The 23,870-nt window shown below is 38.8% G+C and overlaps 1 protein-coding gene across 9 annotated transcripts in view; it reads right to left on the bottom strand.

Annotated features, from left to right (window-relative positions):
• Window positions 1-23,870, bottom strand: part of Ptprm (protein tyrosine phosphatase receptor type M) — an 819,218-nt gene that overhangs the window by 64,557 nt on the left and 730,791 nt on the right. For all 9 annotated transcript variants that reach the window (XM_047526252.1, XM_047526251.1, XM_047526249.1 and 6 more), the window contains one exon: window positions 21,624-21,660. In XM_047526252.1, coding sequence (XP_047382208.1) covers window positions 21,624-21,660 — 37 coding nt within the window. The remainder of the gene's footprint in view (window positions 1-21,623; window positions 21,661-23,870) is intronic.

Below are 23,870 nucleotides of genomic sequence, written 5' to 3' on the forward strand. Positions count from 1 at the left end.
TGCCTTTCTCCTGATGTCTAGGCTGAAGATTTCAGTGACTTTAATCTAAGGTTACAGAGGGGACAAGTAAACATCGGATTCCATCAATCACCACATTTTCAGCTTGCACAGAGCTACGTTCACTGTATACTTAATACCTTGTTACTTATTCAGGAGGGATTCACTGAGTCCATCTTTGTGCAGACACAGTCTTCCCAATGTGACCCCTGAAACAAAGGGGTGGCCTTCACTAGGTACACAGCCTGTGCCACCTACCTCAGAAATAGCTCTGATGGCAGTGGTTACAGTGGATGAGTCAGAAGGTCTTGTATCATTGACAGCATATACCTGAAGGAAAAAAAAGCCACCTCTCTTCTGTTTTCTCAACAGGAAACATCCTTTTGTACCAGAGATATTCTATACTAGGGGCCCTGTTGTGTGCTTCCAAAGTGTTCCTTACTTATCCTTTCTTGGTAGGCAACACACTGAGATTTCTGAGTTCAAGTTCCCCTTGGAAGGAAACAGGGCTCTCTTGGCTTCCTGCTACTTCCTTGGTACCCTTCTGAAACACCTGGCATAAAGCAGAAGCTCCATGAATAGATGAATGACTTAATGAGTTTGTATGCATGTGTACAAATCATCTTTATTAAAATGTTATACTGAGCATAAGCTAAGCATTGAATAATATTAATGCATAGTTAATATAATTTCCTTTCTTTTAAGACTATCTGCATGTATTTGAAAATGTAGTCCCTTTATTCCTTTTCAATTCATGGAAAGGAGGGCATCTTTTGCAAGGGTTTTTTCAGAATGAGTGTCACTATCACCATCTCCTCAGAGCATTTCTGGGGGGCACTGACCTTGAACAACTGCTGCCAACCACTAAGCAGATCACTCTTCTAAGTCTCCCTGCCCAGGGCTTTGCTTGGAAACTTAGCTCAGTTGATTACTTGGGTAGCCAGGGTTCAATCCTACCTGCTCAGTCACTATTCTCTATTGGAAGCAGTGGTTCTTTTACCCCTGACTACAGATAAAAGTTAGTGGAGCTTTAAAATGACACTGCTGTTCTATGACACTCTGATTTAATTGTCATGGGTATGTTTTCAAATCTCTCCTGATCTACAGCATCAAGGGCATCTGCTTTACCTTCCAACCACACTGTCACCTGGTCTGCTAGGGAGTTGTCACTGTGAAACACCAAGGATTTGTTTGTTTTGAATCTATTGACTAGTCCAAACCTGTCTACCTACTCTGTGAATCAAAAGAAATTCCATTTCTCTCTGATGTAAAAGTAACTCTACTCATAAAATGTCATCCAGGACATGGCTGGATCACCTCACCATTGGGGCTGAGTATCAGCTGAGGCTGTGTGGGGTTTATGTGAGTAACTTTGCATTATCTTTGGAATAAAGGATACTTATAAGCATTAATGGTACAGTTGGTTGATAACATGTACTTTAGTCTTCATGATTTTCCTACCCATTGACCTGGACTAGAAAAGAAGTTTAGTATAGAAAAATCAATTAGGTCAGATTTTTCTCCAAGGCTAAATTTAGGTTTAGGTATCCAGAAGAACTAAAAGAATTTGGTGTGAAATTTCAAAACAAAACTGAACACGGAGACTATTCTAAGTTGATCCCAGAAAGAAAGAAAGAAAAAAAGTATAAGTTGAGGCAACCACCTCTCCTCATGGTTCAGTTCTGCCTTCCTCTTCTTTGTCTCTGCCCTTCTTTACTTCTGTGACACCAGATCTGTCAGCATTTAATGTGTGACCTCTCTTGTCACATGGCAGTTCAACAATAAAATTGCTCAGAGGTGGGCATTAGAGAGTCTTGCCTGATGATTCAAGATATTTTCTTGAATTTTCATTCAAATCTTATTTGTTTTTAAAAATTTTGAGGAGGTATGGAAGAAGGAAGGCACCCAAATTTAAGGTTTGTAATGCAAAATTCACCAATCCCATTTTTTTTTCTTTTTGGCATATTTAAAATGATTTCCTGAGATCTGAATAAATCATTGCTCAGAGATACATGTCTCTTGAAAAAATCAAAAAGTATACTGGAGGCCAGGGAGAGGCAGAACCTCCAAAGCTCTTTCATGTGACTTTAGCAGCTCCTGGTGGCATCTGAGGGATGGCAAACATCCTGAGCCAACATTCAGAGCCTATGCTATGTACTGGGTACCCATGTGCCTGGGCCCTTATGTGACTGAAATCAGGGAGGTACACCAGTGGAGGGCATCATTCCTCTGCCTGTAACCTCCGCCTCTCAAGGTCACTGGGGCTTGCCCCCAGTGTAAACAAACAAGTAGATTCCCTAGACAAGGAATCCAAAGCAGCATGTGAATAACTTTGAAAACTTTTCTCTCTCAAGGTGAAAATGTGCAAGTGAAATCCTTACATTTGATTTCCATGGTTTGTGGCTGGGTGGGAACTGCTCTAACTGCTGTGGAGGTACATGTGCAGATGTTTGCACAATAGGCAAGGAGGTTATTCTCGGCAGTTGTCCCCCCATGGGACTTGAGCATTTGAAAGGTCAGGTCTAGGAATTTTAACAATACTAGGCAATAATACATTTCATTTCCTCCATAGTATTGGCACAATCAGTCCTCTGCTGAGGAGGAAATGTGTAGAAGGGACATTTACTTCCATCAAGCCCCAGAAGAACAAAAGAAAAGGGCAGAAAGAACTAGAATATAAGAACAAAGATGAAACATAATAAAAGCAGAAGTGAAAAACATTCAAGGATGGGCTTCATTGTGCAAGAGGAGTTCTCTAGTTCATGGGAAGAGAGAGAGATTAGAAATTAGAATTTCAAACCTTGGTAGATGACTTGTATCCCTTCTTTTCATATTCGAATTTGTATACAGTATTTTTTTTTGTGTTAATGAAAGCTGCAGAGAAGTCAAGGTCCTTTAAAAGCTCTCAGTGACTTATTAAAAGAAAACCACATTTTTTAAAAGCAAAGCACAAATACCAATTGCTTTTCAATCATAAACACAGTAAAATCTAACATCTTTTGTGTTAAGTTCTACTTCCCAGGTCCTGTTTGAAGTACTAAGTATTATCTCATTAGCTTTAAAAATCACCATCCTATGTAATGGGTCCATTTGTTCTCCCTTTTACTGAAAGGAGCTAAGGCAGAAAAGTCAAGTAAGTTGCCCAAGGTCATACAGTTAGTGAGTTGTGAGGCAGTTTTAATACAGTGGTCTGTCTCCATTTTATCCCAGGGCCTCCTTCTGAATGTCAAAAACAATTTAGAAGGGCTCGACAAGACAGGAGTGTACCCTGCAGTCGCCACAATCCCCACAAGAGTAAGACAGAAGATAAACCATGTCAACCACACAGAAACAACCTCTTTAAAAGTGGTTTTACATCAGGTCACTTCCCTCCTTTAACATCCCCAATGGCCTCCTGCTGCTACAGAATAAAATCCAACTTCATGAGCACAGCAGCTCCCAAGCTTCTAGGCCTGCCCCAACCTCTCTGCTGAGGCAGGGGAAGTATTTCCAGAACATGGCCCTTCTGGCCTTACTCCTCTTCAATCCTGCCCCTCACTCTAGCTCCAGTGGCCTTCACAGCCCACCTGAAATACCAAAGTAGCTACACACTCCTGGAATCCACACCTCCCTCCCATCCATCCCTGCCCCTCCGTCACAGCTTGTCTCTGAAAAATGCAACCCTGACATGTCACTTTCCTGCTTAATACATTCCAAGAGGGATAGCATACAACCTGAATTCTTTAATTTGGAAACCCGAGAGGGGCGACTTTTCTAAGACCCCCGAGTTAAGGCTCCTTGTGTCTTCATGACATTGAATATCATTTATAGAGCTAGTGGATTTTACTGCATGTTTCCTCAGTGTTCTGGGGCCTCGGCCTCCTTTGCTTGCCTCACTTATACTGCCTTCCTGGCCCAGATGGAGTGAATGGCAACCTCTACATGTGCCACTAGCTCACACTCGGTCTGGTGTTAGATGCTAAGTGTCCCATGCCAGGGATACAGAAAAGTAGGTAAGGGATGCAAAGGTGAGTAGGATAAATACAGTTTCCACTTTTTCCAGAAGCTTGTCATTTTCTTTTTTTCTGGTATCAGGAATTGAACCTAGGGGTGCTTAACCACTGAGCCACATCCCTAGTCCTTTTTTATTTTGAGGTAGGGTCTCACGAAGTTCCTTAGGTAGTGCTAAGGTACTGAGGCTGGCCTTGAACTTGTGATCCTCCTGCATCAGTCTTCCAAGTCACTGGGATTACAGGTGTGTACCGTGGCACCCACCTAAGTTTGTCACTTTCTAAACTAGAGCTAAGGTTACCTTCTCATATCAGGAATTGTAAGGCTAATATCCAAGGACACTGGAACTACCGACCTAGATATGCATAGCCCTGAAAAGGTATATGACTAGTTTCAAAGTATTAATTCCCAGTGCTTAATATCTATGTGGATTCTGCCAAAACTCATCTTCCAAAGTGGGAACCTGCACACACAACTCTCTCTTGCATTTGACAAAATCTTTGCTCATCTCAAATGTGACTGCCCACTGCTCAGGTATAAAAATCTTTAGATTATAAAACAAGGGGAAGGGCTAGAATATATATGCACATTTTTTGGTAACAGAGATTGAATCCAGGGGTGCTTTATCCACTGAGCCACATTCCCAGCCCTTTTTTATATTTTATTTAGAGACAGGGTCTCACTGAGTTGCTCAGTGCCTTGCTAAGTTGCTAAGGCTGGCTTTGAATTTGTGATCCTCCAGCCTCAGCCTCCTGAGTTGCTGGGATTACAAGCATGTGCCACTACATGCTAGAATACTGACCCCAGGAAAACTTGGTATTTTGGCTCAAGTTGGGATGCATCAATAATGAACAAGAAAAGTGAAAAGCAAAGAACAGTAAACAAAGAGATTTTGCTTGATATTGATTACAGAGGGAAACTTTAAAAACATTTAATGATATATTAAGTCAAGGATGACTGTCCATGCATGTAAAGGCTGATGGAAAAGACCAGAAGTCCAGGCAGGGATAAGTTTGTATTCAAAGACAGCAGCAGTGTGGCTCAAGTTGCTGTTTCAAAATGAACAGCACATGAGCCCAGGGACAGGAAGGTCAGCATAGGACAGGAAGAAATAGTCCTGAGGTTCAGTGAGGCACCAAGCTGGCCTCGCTCAGTTGGCATGGTCAGGGTGGGATCTAATCTCCTTACAGCAGAAACAGAGTTCACATGGGCTGATTTTAGGCCCAGGCCATGCTGGCCTGGAAACTAGCAGGGCTTCCATCTGAATCTGAGTGGGGAAAATTGGAGCTGCTCTTGGGGGACAGTTCTGAAAATCCAGGAGGACTCCTGTTGTCCCTAGTCCTTTGTATGCAAATAAATAAGCAAATAGTCTTAGGACAGAATGAGGAGGACTCAGGACCAGGATGGTGAAGGAGCTGAACAACCCCAGAACAGGGGGTGCCCTTTGTGCATGTCAGTCCTGAAATGCTCTGATTGGACTATTGATGGACAGGTTGAGAGCTGAGGGAGGGAGGGAGTGGCGGGGGCACAGTGAGTGGCAGAAGGACAAAGGGAAGGAGAGTGGTGACAGGATAGCCAGCTGCAGAAAAGCTAGGTACTGGGCTATACTGTCATGTTGTTCAGTCTGCAGTTCACTCCACGAGAACTGGACACACTGGAGGTGGAAAGTGAATGTGGAAAAAGACAAGCCTGAGATTTATGCATTATTTTAAAGCTCTTGCTACATACATAAAAGTGGCCCTAAATTTTTGATCCATTATTGCTACTGTTGCTGCTGGCGATAATCTATAATAAGCATTATAAAGTCAGTTATTCAACAGTCAGAGAATTGGACATCCCTTCAGTGGTTACTGAGTAAGTTTTATTACAAAACTTTATGTGATTTTTCAATGTGATACTGCCATAACACTTACGTCCATAATTTCACATTTAGTATCTTTTCATTTTTGCAGAAGTGAAATGTAAAAGGTAAGATCTGCCACTGCGTTTCACGGACTGAAGCTATAATGGTGACACTGAAAACAGTGGCTTCTGCATTAATAATCCTTAACATCACTTATTTGATAGATGCATTTGCTCTCCCCTGAGGCTACTTATGTTAGAATTGTAGAATTTTTATGAATAATTTTTGGTTTCTGCTGCAGAGAAAGAAAAACGAAATTGAGATGGCCAGGTACTTGGGATGTGATCTACTCATTTTTCTCAAGTGGTAAGAATATTCCAAGAAAATTACCATTTTAAAGAACAATTAAAATCAACTAATGAATGAGAAGTAAACACACTAAGAATTGTTCCATAATGGTGAAAACTTGGGAATATTTTATTTAGCCTAAACTCAAAAATAGAACTGGCAGTCTGTTAAAAGAGTATTTTCTAAGGATAGCTCTCAGGAAAAGCACTATGGCAGAATTACAGGGTTAGGAAAGTTCCCCAGTCCACTGGAATTTTAATTGGTGACAGTAAAGGAAGAGAAAACTGGCATTTGGCTACAATGAAAGACATCTTTTTAGAAGGAGTGTCAAAAGTGATGACTTAAATGATGTCATTAAGTAGTGTTTTCTGTTAAAAAATTTCAGTGATTCCCATATGAGGACAAATCCCTTCTTAGGCTGGCGTAGGTTTTCCTGCTGCACAAATCAGTGTCCTTTACCTGGCTCACTCTGGTTGGCAGGTACTTGCCATTTGCTGTATATCTTCTAGATTGATTTCATTCCTTCATAGTTTTTATACCTCTTTTTATACTAAAATTAGGCATAGGTTTCCTGCTGTCCCTATGAGCCCGCTTTCCTCTAGACCACATGGTTGTGTTCACATTTCATTTACACTCTTCCACAAAATCCTCCTTTCAGACTGAAAGTTTGCCAACATTTACTGTGCAAATGTTCCTGGTTTTCTCTACATAATTAGTTTTGTAGATTGTTTGTTTCTAGATGTATCACTAAAACATATGAAACCCTTTTGGACACCAAAAGGAGAAAATTGGTATAAAACAAACATTAGTGGATAAGCTGCATGTAAACAACTAGTCTGGGAAATCCCTGTCTGTAATTTCAGTTATAATCCTTCAACCATTCTCTCTTTTGTGGTTAATGATCTGACTTTCACTTTATTTACTTATTCAACTAAAAATAATTATGTTTAAAAATAATAAAGGATAAGCAATTACATGGTATATATTATTTTGTCTTAAAGATAAATTTAATCAATAGCCTTTCTTTTAATTCTAATCTTTAACTTCCCAATTTTCAAATTATTATTGTCTAGTATCTTAGTTCCAATATTGGCTTAATCCACCTGGATTCATCAACACTTTTTTTCTTTATACTTTAAAAATAAACCTTCATAGTTTTTATTTTGGTTTTCCTGAATGTGTGTTTACTACAATAAAGTTCATGCATTTCCACATTATCATTAATATGTCTCAAGTTGCAGGCAAAAGCAGATAAAGAACATTTTAAGAAAGTAAACTGAAAACAAAATGACTCAAGCATTCTGAGTTCTTTGATCCTTTCCTCTACCAAGAACTCCAAGATCTTTAAACAAGAAAATAAATGAAAATAAAAATTTACAAGGTCACCCTTAAAGCCCGAAAAGAAATTATTTCTGGTACATATACATTTATACTTCTAATCATTTGGACAGGTACATGTGCTAATAAAGTCCCAGATAAAGATTTTTTAAAAATAAAAGTCATATGAAAAAACAACTTTGATTGCTCTCATATACACACATGACACATGATTTAACTCACAATCATGGTCTTATTAAAAAAATCTTTATCTATAAAAATGATAGAGTGCAAACTCACAAGATTTCTTTAAAGTGATACAAGTACCAAGGAAACTTAGAGAAAACATTTTCTATTTGTAAAATAGAAGCAGAATATGAGTAGTCTGATTGTGTTGCTAGGACACTTGCTTTGGAAACTTATTAATGAAGATTGCTGAAAAATTTTAATGTTCATTTTGTTTTTTCCTGTGTAAGTAGGGAGATACTCAGTATAGGTCAGGGTGGGGAGGCACCTGCAAGTACTCGATTACTGCAAGTAATCACTGGGGTATATCAACATTTCACTCCTGCACGAATCAACCAATCAACCTATATATGAATGTTTTTAAGAATACAACCATGATATCATTTTATCACTTTAGAAAAAGAATTATAATTCCTTAGAAATCATCAAATATCAATTACTACTGATAGTGCAGCCCTTCCATAAACTGCAGATGCATCTCCCATAGAAGAGGACCTCAGAAGTGGCTTGGAAGGACACCTGCAGCTCAAACCCCCATCCATCTCCTGCCACCTTGGCACAAATCAAGACTGGCCACTTCCAGACATATGGTCAACTTCTAATCAAGCAGAAGATGGTGCCTGGTTAGTTACCCACTCAACACACACACGCTGCAGAAGCAGGCCCAGGGGACACATCTTTCCCTCTGCTCCTCTTCCATTGTTTTATTCTCTTTCCTAGAAAACCACACCTCAGCCTTATGGTGTCCTCCAGTGCTTTCTCAGCCTCCTCAATAAAACAATATTGTGCACTACCCCCACCTCTTTTATTCTTTCCTGCATGCACGTTTGTCACTGGAGGCCTAATCTTTACCCCCATCTCTCACATCTGATTTGTGAACCTTCACAATCTACTTTCTATGTCAAGAATAATAGAAACCTTTGCATTGCCATAAATTGCTTTCAATAAAGCCTAGATAAAACAAGAATAAACTGTGCTGGTGTTTGAAAGTATGCTCTCTTCACTTACATGTAGTTCACCTAGCCTGTAGGATACCCAAGCATGGAGCCCATGTCCTTTGCTGCTATTAGAACTGGTCAATTTCTGCCAGACTTCAGAAACAGGAAAATGTGCTTCTCCCTGCTTATGATAGAGCTTATTGTCTTTCCAACCCATATGTACCTTTTGTTTAGAAGTTTACAATGATGATAATCTGTACTTTGAAGGGGAATATAGGATGCTAGTAAAAAGCAAAGTTTTCCCTTTGATACATTAGCAGGCACAGGATGTATTGGCTTTTATGAAACCATGAGTATATGCTATATTTGGGTTTAAAGTCTGAATTCTCTCTCTGCTACCAAGTGCTGTGTCTTTTGGAATTTTTAGGATTGTAGGGTGAACAATAAGAATTATAGGTAATATTGATTGATAAGCTGCTTGCAGAGTTGGCTTCTAGTCTGGGCAGCCCAAATCTAGAGATGATGCCCTAAATAATCATTCTTCTCTATTATCCCTTGGGGCAGTCTTGGCCCAGTTATTGATATAGTACATGTTTGCAGCTAGAAGGAATTTAAGGTCAAAATTCAAAAATCTGACTGTGACCATGCTACATAAGTAGTGAATATATGTGAGTAAAACCAATAATGGGGTAACTCCTAATATGAGTTGCATTGAAATTGAAATATTCCAAAGCATTTCTGCAAACTCCACCTACCTCAATGAATCACTGTGTAGATCTTTTCTTTTTAGACTACATTCAGCCCTATTCTAGAACCTCTGCCTCCAACATTACACAAATATTTTCAGCTTGCACTAGTACCACTGTGACTGGCAATGCAAAGGTTTCTATTATTCTTGACATAGAAAGCAGGTTGTGAAGGTTCACAAATCAGATGTGAGCCATGGGGGTAAAGATTAGGCCTCCAGTGACAAACATGCATACAGGAAAGAATAAAAGAGGTGGGGGTAGTGCATGTTGACAGTCCTTTTTACAATGCAGAGTCACCACATCTGCAGTGACCTTTGGTCCCTGATCCTTGGGACAGGCTTTATGGCAATGTGCAGGGTGGTGGGACAGGAACCTAGGACGGGAGAAACGTGACAGATGTCCACAGCACATGAACCTCCTGCTGGCTGAGGCACAGAACATTCATCAATGTTGGTCTCCAAAGAGAACTCTCAGAAGTGGGTACTTGTGCATGTTGTAAAGAGGGGAACAGAGAGAAGGCAATCGAGTATTAAAAAAAAAAAAAAAAAAAAAAAAGGAATGGAAGTTCTTAAAATGGAGGGGTTTGGTGAAGCAAAGGACCTGGCTGTCTTCTGTCAAGGAGAAATAAAGCGGAGGGGAAAAACCTATATTCATATGCTTTCAGGGGGCTATTTCAGGGGCCAGAGAAATAAAGGCTTTCATTAGTCTCTATCTTCTTTAATTAAGCACCTTTTCAGCATACAAGTAGTATCCTCTTTTATTTAAGGAAAGGAAGAATAAATCTAATAAATGAAAAAAATAGGAATAAATTGGCTCCCTAGACATAGATCAGTGCAGGCAATCTCAAATGTTCAATGGTAGTGCAGGGCAGAGCATCAGGAAACTTTAGCAGCAAACTTCGGAGGGAGAAGGGAGAAAACATAAGTATTCATGCAAGAGCCAGAAACTTCCTAAACTCTTTCCTGCCTTGACAAGCTAGTACAAAACTGTGTCCATGGTAAGAAGGAAATAGAGTCAGAAAAAGTGGCTCAAAGTCTGCATTGGGACTCACTTTTTATTTGCTAAATGGGGAAGAAAACAGTCTAAAGAAGTCTCTGAATCTGCTGCTACAACAAAATCACAGACTAGTGATGGTGTGCTGTCAGTTTAGATATCTCCACACTGTATAATTCTAAAGTCCCCGGTGCATACCTGACCTTGTGCTAAGCCTGCATGTGGTAGGAGCACAGAAATGGTTGTTCAGTTTTGGATGAAAGAGGGTATAATGGAATGGATTTACTTTGTAAGGGTACAACGCACCAGAGGCTAGGGGAAGTTGGCACTGTGAATACTCCATAATTTTGAAGGGCTGAACTTAGATAATAGATGTGAAAGAAAAAAAATATATACATATATTTTGAAGGACACTTAAATCAATTTCTGCTTTCAGTTCCAACTATTTCAATTACAAAACAAGGAAGTTGGACTTTGATATTGTTAACGTTTCTACCAGTTCTAAAAGAGTCTATAATTTTCTACTTCAAATGAAGCACTCCCCTAGATTTCTCTTAAAGATTTCAAAAGCACTTGTTTCACTTTTTTAGTATATAACATCCTCTAAGTTCATCCATGTTGTTGCAAATGACAAGATTTCCTGTTAATTTTTTTTAAGGGTGAATAGTTTTCATTGGGTATATATGCCACATTTTAAATATCCTCTCATCCATGAATGGACATTTGGCTATTGTGATTCATGCTGTAATGTGCCTGTATTGTATATTCAAAGTAACTAAAAGATAGAATTTTAAATGTTCTCACCACAAAGGCTTGATAAGCATCTGAGGTGACAGATATGCTAATTACCCTGATGTAATCATTTCACAATGAATACATACATTGAAACACTGTACCCCATAAACATACCAAAATAAAGCGAAATTTAATAAAATAAAAAAAAGTTTAAAAAAATTGTTTTGAGACAACCTAGAACTGGGCATCTTCTTAACAATAAGGCATCATTTGTCTCCAAATTACTCTTTATCAATTTAGGTTTTGTTATTCAAAGGATCCAGTTCTGCTCATAGCATCCATAACAAGCTAGGTGGGTGTGATTTAATGATGTCGATTTTTGGCTTCATATTTTCATTTGCAACCTGTCTTTAAATGTTCTCATTGCCAAAGAGCATAGGGCTCAGACATCTATGAAACTGATCATTTGGTTAATTATCCAGTATCTTTGGAAATTAATCTGATGAAGACAAACTGAAGAAGTTTCTAGATAAGTTGTTGATTTCAACTGTTCATCTGTCTCAAAAAACCACAGATGGGTGTAAGATGCAGGCAGAGTCTATACAAATGTGTTCCTGAGTGACTGGAATCCTTACCCTCATGGCGGGTGGGGGTGTGTATGTGCGTGTGTCACAGTTTGCCTGTGTATAAATTACACTTATATAAATCTTCCCTATTTAATAGAAACTAGAAACTAGAAACATTTCACTAGGCACTACTTTTAAATCAGTCTCCAAAAGGACATAATAAGTGAATCTAAAAAATAATCTATAACCCACTGACAATCAGCTCTCATAGAATTTGTGCTTCAAGTACAAACAACCATGGTACTTGAAAGAATAAAAACAAAAGTTGTTTACTGAAGACTAAGTTCTTGATTTTAAAAAAATGTTCTTTTGATTGTACTTAGAAATAATTTCAAGTGTTCATCTCCATCTAGAGGCCAGATCATCATAGACAAAAGTTTCTTTACAGAGCCTGTAGAAGTTGCATGAAAGCCCTGAGAACATTCTATTTCAAGAATGGCTTGCCCAGCAAAGCAATACGAATGGCTCCAAAGGTCTGGAGGGGGATTTTGAGTTGGGAAAATATGAACCATATTTGTGTTTCTGAAAAACCTTATTAAAATTACACCTCATGGAAGAAACACAAGAAATAGATTAACAGTTAGCAGAAGGAAGCACTAGAGCAGCTTCCACTGTCGTGCAGGGGTTGAAGATCTGTGAATATGTGTACTGTAAACTTTTCCTCTGCATTTTTATTATTTTCATAGTAAAGCCTGATTCCAGCCCCAAGAGTCTGGAGGAAACTTTTTTAGTTTCTTTTTTTCAAATTATGGACAAAGTAGAATCATGGAGAAAACTGACTCTTCAAGGTGTATTGGGGGGGGGGTGTACAAACAAGGTTAGTGCAAAGCTAAGCAAAGTTAGTTTAACAAGATGGACTATCTCCAAAGAAAGTGCCTGGATTTACTCGCACATCTAAAGAAAAAGTATTTCTAAAAACAGAAGGTGAACAGTTCTTAACTGAAGAAACAAAGAGACAAGGATGTCAGAGATAATGACACCAAGGTCTTAGGGTTAGCATATGCTCAGTCAGACCAACATGAGATATCCTTCCCACCTGGCTGGAACATTCCACTGTCTGAGTGGTGTCGGCTAACTCATTTATGCACTCACTCAGTCTCATGTTCTCACTGAGTATCTGTGTCATGCTGGCTATCTACCACGTGGTTGGTACCACCCAATGAATAAAAAAAACCCTATCTTCTGATGTCCTGGTTCTCAAGCACCCTTGCCTTCTTCCTCTCTAGCTGCAGACAAAGAATGCCCTCACCAGGTTGTGCACAGTTCTGTCTGATGGACGGTTACATTTTCTCACTGTAAATGATACCGGGTGTCTGGTTTCTCTATCCATTCCATGCCAGTGTGACTTGGCATCCTGAAATATGACACCGGGCATCAGAGTCTCTGAGCATAAAAGGCAGGTGGTGAGAAGGAAATGACACATGACCCAGGGACTGTCTGGATGGTCAATTCTTCACAGGCCACAGTCTCTAGAAACTATTGTAAGTCTTCTAAAAATGTACAGCCCAGGGTTATTTGCTTGGGAGAAATCATTATTATGTCACTAGATATTTAGGGATTTTACACAAGACTACTTACACTTTGAAATGTGAACATACATAATTAGTAAGACCTACTCTTTGTGGTTTTAGAACATTTTTAAGGTCAGTGAAGGAGAATGTTATTTTATCAATATTTATATAGCACTTAGGTATTCAACACTGCTTTCTAAGTGCTTTAAAAATATTAACCCACTTTATCTGTATGACAACCCAGAAAGATCAACTATTATCATCTTCATTTATGATGAGCACACTAATTGTCCAAGGTCATACAGGTTATAAAGGAGGAGTCAGGGTCTGAACCTGAGCACCACGGTTCCAGAGGGCTTGTTCCTAATCATGAAGTTAAACTGTCTCCCAGTAACAAGAGCTTATATCTTCATGGCATTTATTTCAAGTCAGGCACCTCTATCTATTTATATATGTGAATACATTTAACCCCCACAGTGGCCTCCAGGAGGCAGTATAGTGAGGTGGAGATGAACTTTGATGCTGAAGTTCAATAGCCTGCATATGAATATGGTTCTTCTCCTTTCTAGGTCTGTGACTGAGCAAATTCAAATCTCTTTGCTTTAGTTTGCTTTTCTATTAGTTGGGAACAACAATATTTCCTATCCTGAATATTCATGATCAAGATGAAATGAGTTACTTTATATATAAAAGTGTAGAACATTGTCTGGTACACAGGAAGCACTATCCTGGTTATTGTTAGTTTACCGAACACTAGAACTCTACATTAAATAAATTTAGGAGGTTCAGTAACTTCTCTGTAGCAGCACAAGAATTTGGACCCAGGCCTTCTGACTGCGGTACTTCTAGTACATCTTACTTTTAAGAAATAAAAGTCAGCCATGGGACCTGTCAGTTTCCTGTTACTGAGAAGAGAGCATTTTCTAACACAAATGCTAAAATTACATTTTTAATATAAATGCTAACATTTTTGGGGAACAAATGTAAAAGAATAACATATAAGCAAAAATCCCTAGCCTGAGACAAATATGTACACACAGGCCTTGACTGACCATGATTGAAAATACTAACGATTAGAACTATATTCCATGGGCTTTCAACAAGAAATTAGGTTGTTAAAATTTCAGTAACAACTTCTTAAATTTAGTAAAAAGTTTGAAGCTCTTAGAAATGTAAGATTTGTAAGAAATCTATGATTCCTGAGAAGTATGCTTTTATTTTTTTTAAGTTAAATTAAAATTTAAGTTTGAGCTTCCTGTCCTACTCCAAATGACTTTAAGCTTTTGATTGAAGTGAAATTCTTAACCCAAATTCCATGGAACCTGAGATAATTCATGAATAGGACTGTGGGATGATGTCCATGAACCATATCAAATTAAAGTGTTGTGAACATGTGTATGCATGAAATTTTCTTTCTGAGGAGAGGATCTTAGATCATACCAGCTACTGAAAGAAGTCTGTGTCTCCTAAAGGTGAGAATTTGGGCTAGAATGTTCAAGGCTGGCCAGTCCTATAGAAGGTATGAGGCTTGGGCATAGGGATTTCCTGTTCTCACATGGGCATCTGAGCACCTGTTTCCAGGGCTGCCTATGGTTACTACTGCACAGAGCAAATCTCTGATGGAGACAAGAGACTCCACATAGCAAGAGCCAGGCTAAGATCAGAATCCCAGCTGACTGACTAATCCTGTCAAATTAGCACAATGCAGAAAAAAAAAGAAACGATGAAGTGCACATCAGGTACCTGTACTCAGGAAGAGTCAAAGGCGGGGATATTAACAGTCTGTAGTTTCAGTTAGGACTTCTAAGACAATTTTAATTAAAAGAGGTATTTTATACCAGGCATGGGGGTGCACACCTGTAATCCCAGCTCAAAAGGTTGAGGAAAGAGGATCGCAAGTTCAATGCCAGCCTCAGCAAATTAGCAAGGTCCTAAGCAAATTAGCAAGACCCTGTCTCAATATGAAAAAATTAAAAAAGGGTTGGGCCCACAAACTTAAAATTGTCTGATATTTGATAGGGGTGCTAAAATATATCTCAGAGAAAAGATAACATCTTAAACAAATGGTGCTAGGAAACTGTAGAGCTATGTGTAGAAAAGTGAAATTAGACCTCTATCTTTCACCATGAAGAAAATTTAAATTAATATGAATCAAAGACTTAGGTATTAGAACAGAAATCTTACACCTACTAGCAGAAAACACAGGGCCAGTACTCTATCACATAGGTGCTGGCATAGATTTCCTTAAGAAGACCCCCAAAGCACAAGAAATAAAACCAACAATCAATAAGTGGAATGCACAGCTAAGGAAATGATTAAGAGAGTCAAGAGAGAGCCTACAGAATGGGAGAAAATCTTGGCCAGCTCCTCCTCTAATAAGGGACTAATATCCAGAATGAACAAAGAACTCAAAAACTTAACACTAAAAAACCAAATAACCCAATCAATAAATGGGCAAAAGAACTAAACAGAAACTTCTCAATAGAAGAAACACAAAAGGCCAACAGATATAAGAAAAAAACTGTTCAACAACTCTAGCAATCAGGGAAATGCAAATGAAAACTACACTAAGATTTCATCTCACTACATTCAGAATGGTAATGATCAGGAATACAAACAACAATAAATGCTGGTGAGATTGTGGGGAGAAAGAAACACCTGTACATTGTTAGTGGGACTACAGACTAGTACAACCACTCCGGAAAGCAGTTTGGAGATTCCTCAAAAAACTAGGGAGGGAACCAGCATATGACCCAGCTACCCATTCCTGAGTATTTCCCCAAAAAGATCTAAAATTGGCATACTACAGCAACACAGCCACATCAATATTTATAGCAGTATAATTCATTATCCAAATTATGGAATCAATCTAGGTATCTGTCAACAGATGAAAGGATTAAGAAATTGTGATATATACATACACGTGTGTGTGTTACATACATACAGTGGAGTTTTACTCAGTCATTAAAAATAATGAAATTATGGCATTTGCCAGTAAACAGACGGAAACAGAGAATATCTGGCTAAGTGAAATTAGCCAAGTTCAGAAACTTAAAGATCGAATGTTTTCTCTCATCTGTAGAAGCTAGAGCAAAATAAAGGAAAGGGGTAGGGAAGGATAAAATTACATAAGGATTCAATCAAATAAAATTAATAGATGAGTGAAAAGAAGTCTAGAAGAATAGAAGAAGAAGAAGGGGGAGGGTAGAGACAGGAGGGCAAAGGGGGAATCAAGACTTGAAATTGATTTCTATGCCTGTGTGAGTTTGTTGGGAAATTACAAAGCTCTAAAAGGTGGGGGTGGGGCCCAGCTAGGGAGGTGGCTTAGTGGCTAAGAGACATGTTATGATAGGACTATATCAAAGAAAAATTTCTATTTTAATGTTGTAGTGAGAAGTGTTATAATTTAGAAGGAAGGGGATGATCCTAGATCCATTTTATTAGAAACTAACCATGTGGTTTTGAAGGGTGAGCTTGTAGTAGACAGGACTGAGAGTATTAGACTTGAGTTTTATAAGGGGATTTTTAGTGCATAGGAGACTCTTGCTGACAAGTAAGAGGTATGGGGTTGGATTAGAGGAATAATTTGTTTGTTTTCTGTTTTTTTTTTTTTTTTTTTTTTTAGGTGGTGGTGCTGGGTGGAACCCAGGATCTTGTGCATGCTAAAAAGCACTCTAATACTGAGCTGCAACCCCCTAGCCCAAGAGGAAAAACTTCGAATGTTCCATATCACAGTGGGATAACTATGATTGACAACCATTGAATATTTCAAAATAGCTAGTGGAAAAGATTTTAAATGTTCCTAATCCAAAGAAATGATACATGTCTGAGGTGACACATGGGTCATTTACCCTGAACTGATCATTACACACTGTACATATGTTAAAGTATCATACTGTACCTCCCACAAATGTTTACAGTTATTTTGTGTCAATTAAAAATGATAATATTTAAAAATTAAGTAGTAAAATAAATTAAAAAATAGTGATGCCAGGGGGAGAAAAAATGTAATTAGAAGTGAAGAAGGGGGCTGGGGAGATAGCTCAGCTGGTAGAGTGCTTGCCTCACAAGCACAAGGCCCTGAGTTCGATCCCCAGTACCGCAAAAAAAAAAAAAAAAAAAAAAAAAAGAAGTGAAGAAGGACTCCATACTCGCAACCTATACAGTCACATGTGCCACAGACCTGCAACATCTTCTTTGACAACTGCCTTTTCTAAGTTATCTAAAGCAAGACTCTATTGAAGTTAGTTTTTAAAATGGAATGAAACACTAAAAAGAACACTTCTCCAGGCCCAGTTGGCTGCCCACCATGAGGCCAGCAGGTGCTCTCTCCAATCAGTGTGAAGAAGTGGTTCTTAATGTTCTTCATCCAGCTCGCATCCCACACTGTCTCTGTGGGCTATATTTTGATTGTTAACTATGATCTGTTCTGGGTTAGCATACCCACCTGCATGCTCTTCTGGCCCTTGCTGTGAGCCCTGCTTTTGAAATTCCAGTTCTGCCCTGGCTCTAAGCATATGGTAATGGATGCCACTTCCTCTCCTTTGATAACTTGTTTTGCTAATCCTAAATGTTGAGGGTTACAATTGCATTAATGTCCAGTCGATCATACATGATGAAGCTAATATTGGACCATCAATATATTAGCTGCCAGACAGAAAATAATTAAATAGAAAAGAGATAGGTAGAACATACTGAAAAACCAACATATCTGGCTTGAATAGGGTTCCTTTAATTTGCAGAAATATTACCATTATCATCAAAGGTCCAAATCAGGTACTGGTAGAAAAGTCAATAAATTGAGGGAGTTAGGGGAATAAAATTCAATACAAAATTTATAATATGGCCTCTGTATTAAAGGAAAATCTGTGCATTACTATCTTTTGGGAATAAAACCGGTTGTTACTAAATTGAACCATTCATATAGTTTTATAGGTTCTGGCTGTGAATAGATTTTAAAGAATCATCTAAGAACAAAACAGAGAGGGAAAAAAAGAAAGGAGAGAGTTAAAAATGTCATCGTCCTTATGTGGATGCTAATACACAAGGGTGGGGGGGAGAATAGTTCAGTAGATTAGACAAAGAGGAAGGGAAGGGAAGGGAAGGGGGACAGGTATGTGGAATGATTCTAACATAACTTTCCTATGTACATACATGAATATACCACAGCAAAACTCAACATCATGTACAACCACTAGATTGCGACCCTAATTAGAATAAGATGTATTCCATGTATGTATAATGTCAAAATACACTCTACTATCAAGCATACTAAAAAAAAAACCACATAAAATAAAATTGCATTTCCTATTAATCCTTATCATCTATTTTGTTGACTTCTTAGAATGAGATGTTTGCAGTTTTTTAAAGTGAAGGTGATCCATGAACAAATTTTACCTGTCCAGACTAATGAATGTACGTTATCAGTTATCCTCTCGCCATCTGAGGCCATTAGTTGCATTACGCTTGTGGCACATATTAGAAAAGTCTAGCTTTCCAATCAAAACATGGTGGTCTGAATGTACGCATACAGTCTTGACTGAATATTAGAATAAAAATATTCATTTTTCACCTTCCTCTACACCAACATTGATGTTTGAGAAGTCTGATCTGTAGCCCAGCCTGCACTGGAGAGAGGCCACCAAGTCTGGTAAACAGGGCATTAGGCATGCCCTTCTCCATTAATGGCAGATAAGTAGCCCTACAAATGGATTGCATTTTCTGTTCCATAGTTGCCTAAAATATATTTGCTCATTAATACCTGACAGGTTGATTGCTACTGAAGAGGGCTACTGAGCAATTAAGTATCATTCTAACTAATTCTGCAGAAAGTGACTTCTCTAATGGTACTTTTCTTCAAAGAATAATCTCCCTTAGGGAGAGACTCAACTAAGGGAAGCCAAGTGAGGGGCCACATATAGATTTGGGGTTTTCAATCTGTAGCTGACCGTTTAGTCACATAAATCTACAAATCCTTGGTCTTGAAAATTGAAATGAGGTATCATTTTTATTTTCATACTATCTATGAAAGCATTAATTGCTAACTAAGATATGAAGCTCAGGAGTCTTTTGTGTATTTTACAATTGAATCTTAATATGTATTTATAAAAACACTAATTCCAAATTACCATCAAATTTATTAAGTCAAATGTTATTATGATGCCTACTTTAGAACACTCTGAAACCCATGAGAATGAATTTCAAAGAACTAACAATGGGTTCCTCTAAAGGCACTGATGAATTTAGTCCAGGTCCAGAAAGTGCCTAGGATTGAACTCAGAGGTCCTTGTTTAGTCCCAGATGTGAGATCACTTTCTAAAGATCCTGGCAATTCCTCCATGGGGCCTGCCATGTGCTGGGCACACCAGGCACCCTACAGGAGATTTGCACCTGGCCAGCAAAGCACTTTTGGCAGGAGCCCTTACTGAGTGAATGGCATAGAGGAAGAAAGACATTTGAAGGCTAAGCAGGTCATCTCGAGCAGGGTGCACAGTCCCCAGTGATGATATGAACCTGTGGACCTTCTGGTTCCACCCAGTTATTCCATGCAGCTATGGGCATTAGGCAGGACAAAGGTCCACAATGGTTTCATTTCTGTCACACCTCAAGCTTTTCTACCCTCAAAGATTTGTGGCCCAACACTACCAGGGGAAAATAAAAATGCAGCTATTCATATGGATAGTGAAACTTAAAATTTAGTTCCTCATTCACAGTAGCTTCTTTTAGAATATAGTTATTCCCTCATTATCCCTGGGGTACTGGTGCTGGGGACCCTCCGTGGAAACCAAAGTCTTAGGAAGCTCATTTCTTTTATATAAAATGATGTACTACTTGCATATAGCCTACACACATCCTCCTGTATACTCTATATCACCTCTAGATTACTCACAGTATCCAATACAATGTAAATGCTATGTAAATAGTTGTGGTTCATGTGGTTTAGGGAATAATAAGAAAAAAAGTATGTACAGTACAGACAACATTTTTTTCCTGTATATTTCTGATCCACTTTGATTGGTTCTATGCACACAGAACCCACAGGTATAGAGGGCTGACTGTGCTTGGTAGCCACATGTGACTAGTAGTTGCCATACTGGACAGTGCATCTATAAAATGTTCCCACTGCTGCAGAAAATCATAAGCTCTACATTGCTACCCTCAGTGTTGAAATTCTGCTCTTTGATTCTACTCTTACTCTGGGATTCATCTACCGAACTTGGCCTCCATCCATTAGCCTTTTCCCTCCTTAGGAGGAAGAAGGTTCCTTCTAACCTCTCTGCCTCCATGCCTTGACTATCCAACCAGGATTTTTTTCACATCCTTGATTCCTTTTACTCCTGGCTTTATGTGCATACCAACCCCTGCCAATTCCTAACCTTTGGCAGGTCACATCCTTTTGCTTTCCCTGCTCCAGTTTCTGAGATCTATTACTGGGAACAAGGAAGAAATAATAAAATGGAGTGACCACATGCTCTTCTCTGCTTCTCAGAACTTCTTTAGTTCATTGTAACTCAGTAACTCATCCCATATGATGCTTCCTTCCCTAAACCGCAACTCTCTCAGGACCCGACTCTTCACATATGACCTGCCCCACAGTCAGTAGAGAAGATAATACAAAATTCTGTTGCTATGAGCTTCTTTGACCTTTCCTCTAACTTTATTTTGGTTTCCTTTAGCCAAAGGGACCCACCAATTGCTTTCCACCTGGGAATACTAATTGGTTGCTTCCAGATCTTTGCACATGATATCTCCTCATTTGGAAGTCTTTCCCCTCCCAATTGTACCTCTGCTGCTTTCGGATCATCTCTCCTGAAAGCAATTCTTTCTGCTCCAAATTTCCCTGGCATCTTACCGTGCCTCTCACAGATGTTACCTGGAATTGCACATACTCCAGTACACACAGGGCACTCACATCTTTCCCCACAAACACTTTGAGAAGAAGGGGATGCTAGGCAGCTTGGTCTTGGCTCTCCAGCAGCAATGAATACAGAGAGAGTCAGTGCATATTTGTTAAATGGATATCTATATATCTATTTTTGTAATAAATGTCACACTAATTCTTAAGGTAGACAGATTAAATTTAATAATGAACGAATTCATGAACACATTTCTTTTAATGATCTCAACATGAAGTTCCAACTAAATGGTTACATTGCCAGAACTTCTGATAAGAAAATAAGAGTGTACCAAAGAGTGTACCTGTCAATGTCTAGAACTTTAATAAACTGCATGTGCCATATCTTCTTGAGAGAGGGTGGGGTAGGCAATGAGATGATAGAAAAATGGTAAGTGAGCAATCAAAGAAAGATGCCACACTGAAAAAAACTTACCTTGGGTAGCAATATAATGATTGGGTCGATGATAGCCCTAAAAATAAATGAGAAAGAATATTTGATAAACTTAAAATCAATAAGTAGCACAGAAGTCACAAGCTAAATCTGCAGAAATGATTTGTGCATACCAACACCAATAGCTGCTTCCTTGAAAGTTAAATTGGCCAGGTCCACTGAGTTTCTCTTAATAAGTGAAGCTGCATCAAATATAACTGTTCTGATGCTTGCACAGGAGGTATGAGTAACTTAATTATACACTGGCTATGAGAAGATGGATGAGCAATAAACACTAACAACTTATGGATCCCCTGAAAAAAATGACCACCACTCTTATTAAGATGCAAACAGGCTGGGAGTGTGGAATAGAATTTCATTTGTGTTTGGCATGTTATTGGCAATGTGCCAAGGGCTTAACACATATTCTGTTATGATGGGATGGACAGTTCCATCAATAGTAATACTTAAACACTGTTAATACCATGGCATGATGCCATACCAAGGGCTAGGAATTTCAAGAAACAAATTCTGCAAGACCTCTTACTTTTATCAGGACCACATAAGAAGTAAGTAAGGTGAAAATTGGGACCAAAGAAAGCAGGCAGCAAACAAACTGTAGGATAACTACATGGGAAAGACAAAGTCAAGCCAGAGAACATTATACCCAGTACCATAGTATATCATCATTGACCTAATGCTTTCTATTTTAGTCCCCTGAGATAACCCAAAATACTATGCTCAAAGTTAGCTGGAACACAGAAAAAATAAACTTAGAGAGAATATACAGATTTCTCAGACAACTTAAAGGTGTATCTGTAAAATCTGTTTTGTTCTTAAAAACAAGTAAATAACAATGAAAAACAAAAGAAAACATCTTTTATACATCTGACTGGCTGTAAATTTCAAATTATAGAATCTTGACCTATATAAGGTAGACAATCAATCATTTCCCAGTAGCTGACAAAGTCTCACAAGGCAAGTACTCTGACTTATTCACTCTCTATGTTCAATTCCTAACAAGGTGTCTAGCAGATAGGAAAGACACATCTAATAAACTGAGGTCATCCACAGTCCAGGAATGCATTATGTTGCTAAACATCATGGTCATTTCTCAGTCCACATCTACTTGACCCATCAGTTTTATGAATACTAAGGATCTCCTTAAAATACTTCCTTCAGTTGCTTCCAGGACAGGACTCTGCTGGTTTTCCTCCTATCTACCTCCCTGGTCACTTGTCTTCTGTTTTTCCGGCAGGTTCTTCCCTTTCCCCTTAATGTTACAATGCCTAGTTCTTGGGTTTTTCCTTTGTTTACTCTCACTCTCCTGGCCATCTGATTCAGTTCCATGGCTTTGATACCATCTGCATCCTTATGAATTCTATATTATTATTTCTAACCCAGACCTTTTCCTTGAAATCTGGATGTGGGTCAATTTCCTGAATAACACTGCACTTGGATGTGTAATATATAATACATCTTAACATGTATAAAAGTGAACTCATTTTTTCCCTAAGCCCCACCCAAACCTGCTCCACCCTCAGACTTCTTCTGAGAAAACAGCAATTCCATCTCTTACAGGCATTCCTGACCCCTTTCTTCCTCCCATATCCATGACCAATCTGCCAGCAAATCCCATGGGTTTAGCCCTCAATGTACATCCAGGATCCCATTTCTCCTCATCTACTCCCTTTGGATTACTTCCAGTCATCTATCAGGTCTCCTTGCTTCAGTTCCTACCCATCTACAGTTTATTCTCCTCTCTACAGTCAGACCTCTGCTTAGATCTATCAAGTAACTCCTATCTTGCTCACTGAAAGTCAAAGGTCTTGCCATCATTTCTACAACTTGGCCCATTGCCTCTCAGCCCACCACCTCCTTGTTCCCCAGTCCCTCCACAACACTCCATCAACACTTGCTGCTCATTTTTCTTCAATTTTGTTAGGTAAGCTCTATAACAAGTCCTTTGCTCAGGCTGATTTTCCTAGATATCTACATGACTCCATCCCTTATCTTCTTTGCTCCAATGTCACCTTCAAACTGACTGCAGTCACTCTATTAAAAACTGCAGTTCGCCTCCAAACCTGGCACTCTTATGTCTCTTAATGGCTTTAGTTTTCCCCACAGTACATGCTAACTTCTAATATACCACACAGAATTCACTCATTTCACATACTGTCCTTTCTTCCAATTAGAACTTCAGCCTCATTAAATTATTATTATTATTATTTTTATTTTGGTACAAGAGAT

This window comes from Sciurus carolinensis, chromosome 15 (genome assembly GCF_902686445.1).
Source record: "Sciurus carolinensis chromosome 15, mSciCar1.2, whole genome shotgun sequence".
Taxonomy (NCBI): domain Eukaryota; kingdom Metazoa; phylum Chordata; class Mammalia; order Rodentia; family Sciuridae; genus Sciurus; species Sciurus carolinensis.